Source organism: Anoplophora glabripennis, unplaced genomic scaffold, assembly GCF_000390285.2.
Source record: "Anoplophora glabripennis isolate ALB-LARVAE unplaced genomic scaffold, Agla_2.0 scaffold2612, whole genome shotgun sequence".
NCBI classification, from domain to species: Eukaryota; Metazoa; Arthropoda; class Insecta; order Coleoptera; family Cerambycidae; genus Anoplophora; species Anoplophora glabripennis.
This window is the reverse complement of record NW_019418686.1, coordinates 1,321-3,345: the sequence shown is the minus strand read 5'-3', so window position 1 is coordinate 3,345 and position 2,025 is coordinate 1,321. Positions and strand designations below refer to the sequence as shown.

General features: G+C 29.7%; 1 protein-coding gene across 1 annotated transcript in view; it reads right to left on the bottom strand.

Moving 5' to 3' along the window:
• Positions 1–1,366, bottom strand: part of LOC108912074 (protein ALP1-like) — a gene marked incomplete at its 5' end in the record, with an annotated part of 3,491 nt that extends 2,125 nt beyond the window's left edge. Inside the window, 3 exons of the mRNA XM_023456764.1 lie at positions 395–681; positions 741–874; positions 1,191–1,366. Coding sequence (XP_023312532.1) covers positions 395–681; positions 741–874; positions 1,191–1,366 — 597 coding nt within the window. The remainder of the gene's footprint in view (positions 1–394; positions 682–740; positions 875–1,190) is intronic.
• Between the last annotated feature and the right edge of the window lie 659 nt (positions 1,367–2,025).

Here is a 2,025-nt window from a genome sequence, read left to right as displayed (position 1 = left end):
TTTTTTTTTTTTTTTTGTTTAGCTTTACACATATAGATCAATTATTTTTGTCAATAGTTCCTAAGAAGAGTGATTTAATTTGTTTAATAACATTTGTTTCGCTTAAAGCTTAATACTCGTTTTGTTATTTGGTGCAATATTTATGTCTGCACGAAGTTCAATGTTTGTTTTGTTTATACATATATATGAATATTTGTTTAATGGTGTAAGTTTGATATATAGCACCAATTATATCTTATTAGCAATGTTACGCTTTTATTGAACTTAACTCATCCCCCTTTTTTATAAATTATTATCCATCATTAAAGTCGAACAAGTACTTGATTTCAATCTGTTTATTCATATCTATTATTACAAAGCACAAAAAGTTTTCTAAATAATTGAGAAATCTGACCCCTTTTTTTCATCCCAGTCTGCTCCACATCACCATCATATTCACCATCGGTCTCATCCTCATCAATTAATCCTTCATCCCACGTGTCTCCATTTAAGTAGCAGAAGTTATGCAACACACAACATGCAGTAATTATTTTCACAGCCTTTTCTATTGTCCTTACATTCACATATTGTAATATGAGCCACCTGCCTTTTAAAAGTCCAAAACAATGTTCTATCCGTATTCTTGTCTGACTGTGTGCTAAATTGTGAGCTCTTTGTTGTCTCGTCAGATGTCTATCATCTCTAAAAAAAGAAATACCATTTACATGTGTTCAATAATTATTATAAAAAAAGGATTTTACCCTAAATAAGGTTTCATTAGCCAATCCATTAATGGGTAAGCTTTGTCACCAATAAGATGATAATTTTCTGTAGGAAAATACTTTCTTTTGTTCCCTCTTAATAGTTCCTGGTAAATTTCTGAATTTTTAAAGACCTGTAAAGATAGTACTGAAACTTTTTTTCAAAATTAACAGAATGTGCCTTATGATATGAGTCACGGAAATTTTGAACTTCAAATATAGTTAGAGTCATGTGCATATTAACGTAGTACCCCACCCTTAGGTTATTTTAAGTTATTCCCCTCAATTACTGCTAAAATCCAAACCAGTTTGGCAACAGATACCTCATTATTGACATAGACGGTTCTGTATAGGTATACTTGTAACATAAAGTTCCAAAGGGGCAGCCTTTTAAGACCTTTTTATATACGTACATGACTATATACCTATACACAGGAAAAGAATAATTACCCGAGAATCATGAGCGGATCCTGGGAAACCAGCCATTATATTGATAAAAATTTTTTGTGATGTGCATATTGCTTGGAGCTTAATACTATGAGTATCGTTTTTATCGATGTAGCTATCTTGCTGCTCAAGGGGGGCTTTGAATTTTATATTCGTTCCATCAATGGCCCCCACTACTCCTAAAAATTAAAACTTGCTTAAACTATATCAAGAGCTTATAAAAAATATTTACATTTAAATGAATAATTATTATTAACAAAAGGTAAGGTGATACATACCTTTACATTTATTATTGGTTTTATGACAAAAAGTTATTCTTAATAAAAAGGCCTAAAAGCCAATGAAATAATCACATTTCAATTTTTTTCAGTCGTATACGAGGTTTGTTGAAAAATGTTTTTGCTCAAGAGTACCTTTATTTTTTACAATATCGACAATCGTTATTAAGAAAAGTTGATCCTAATAGAAAACTACGGTCAGATTTCCAATATTGTCCATCTACAATTAAAAATAATCTTTAATAATTTTTGGGTATATATACATAGTATGAAACAAACAAATAAATTATAATTTAATTTTGCAAATCATAAAACATTTAGGTATTGTATTGAATTAATTTGTTCGTCAATGCATCCTAGATTTAATGTCGATCTCTAGACGTAAATTGTCGATGGTAATACAGAGAAGTGTTTGTAAAAATAACAAAATCCGTTTTTTAATGGTAGATGGATAATATTGGATACCTGAGCGTAGTTTTCTATTAGGATCAACTAAGCTTAATAACGATTGTCGATATTGTAAAAAATAAAGGTACTTTACTTTTGGACAAAATTTACAT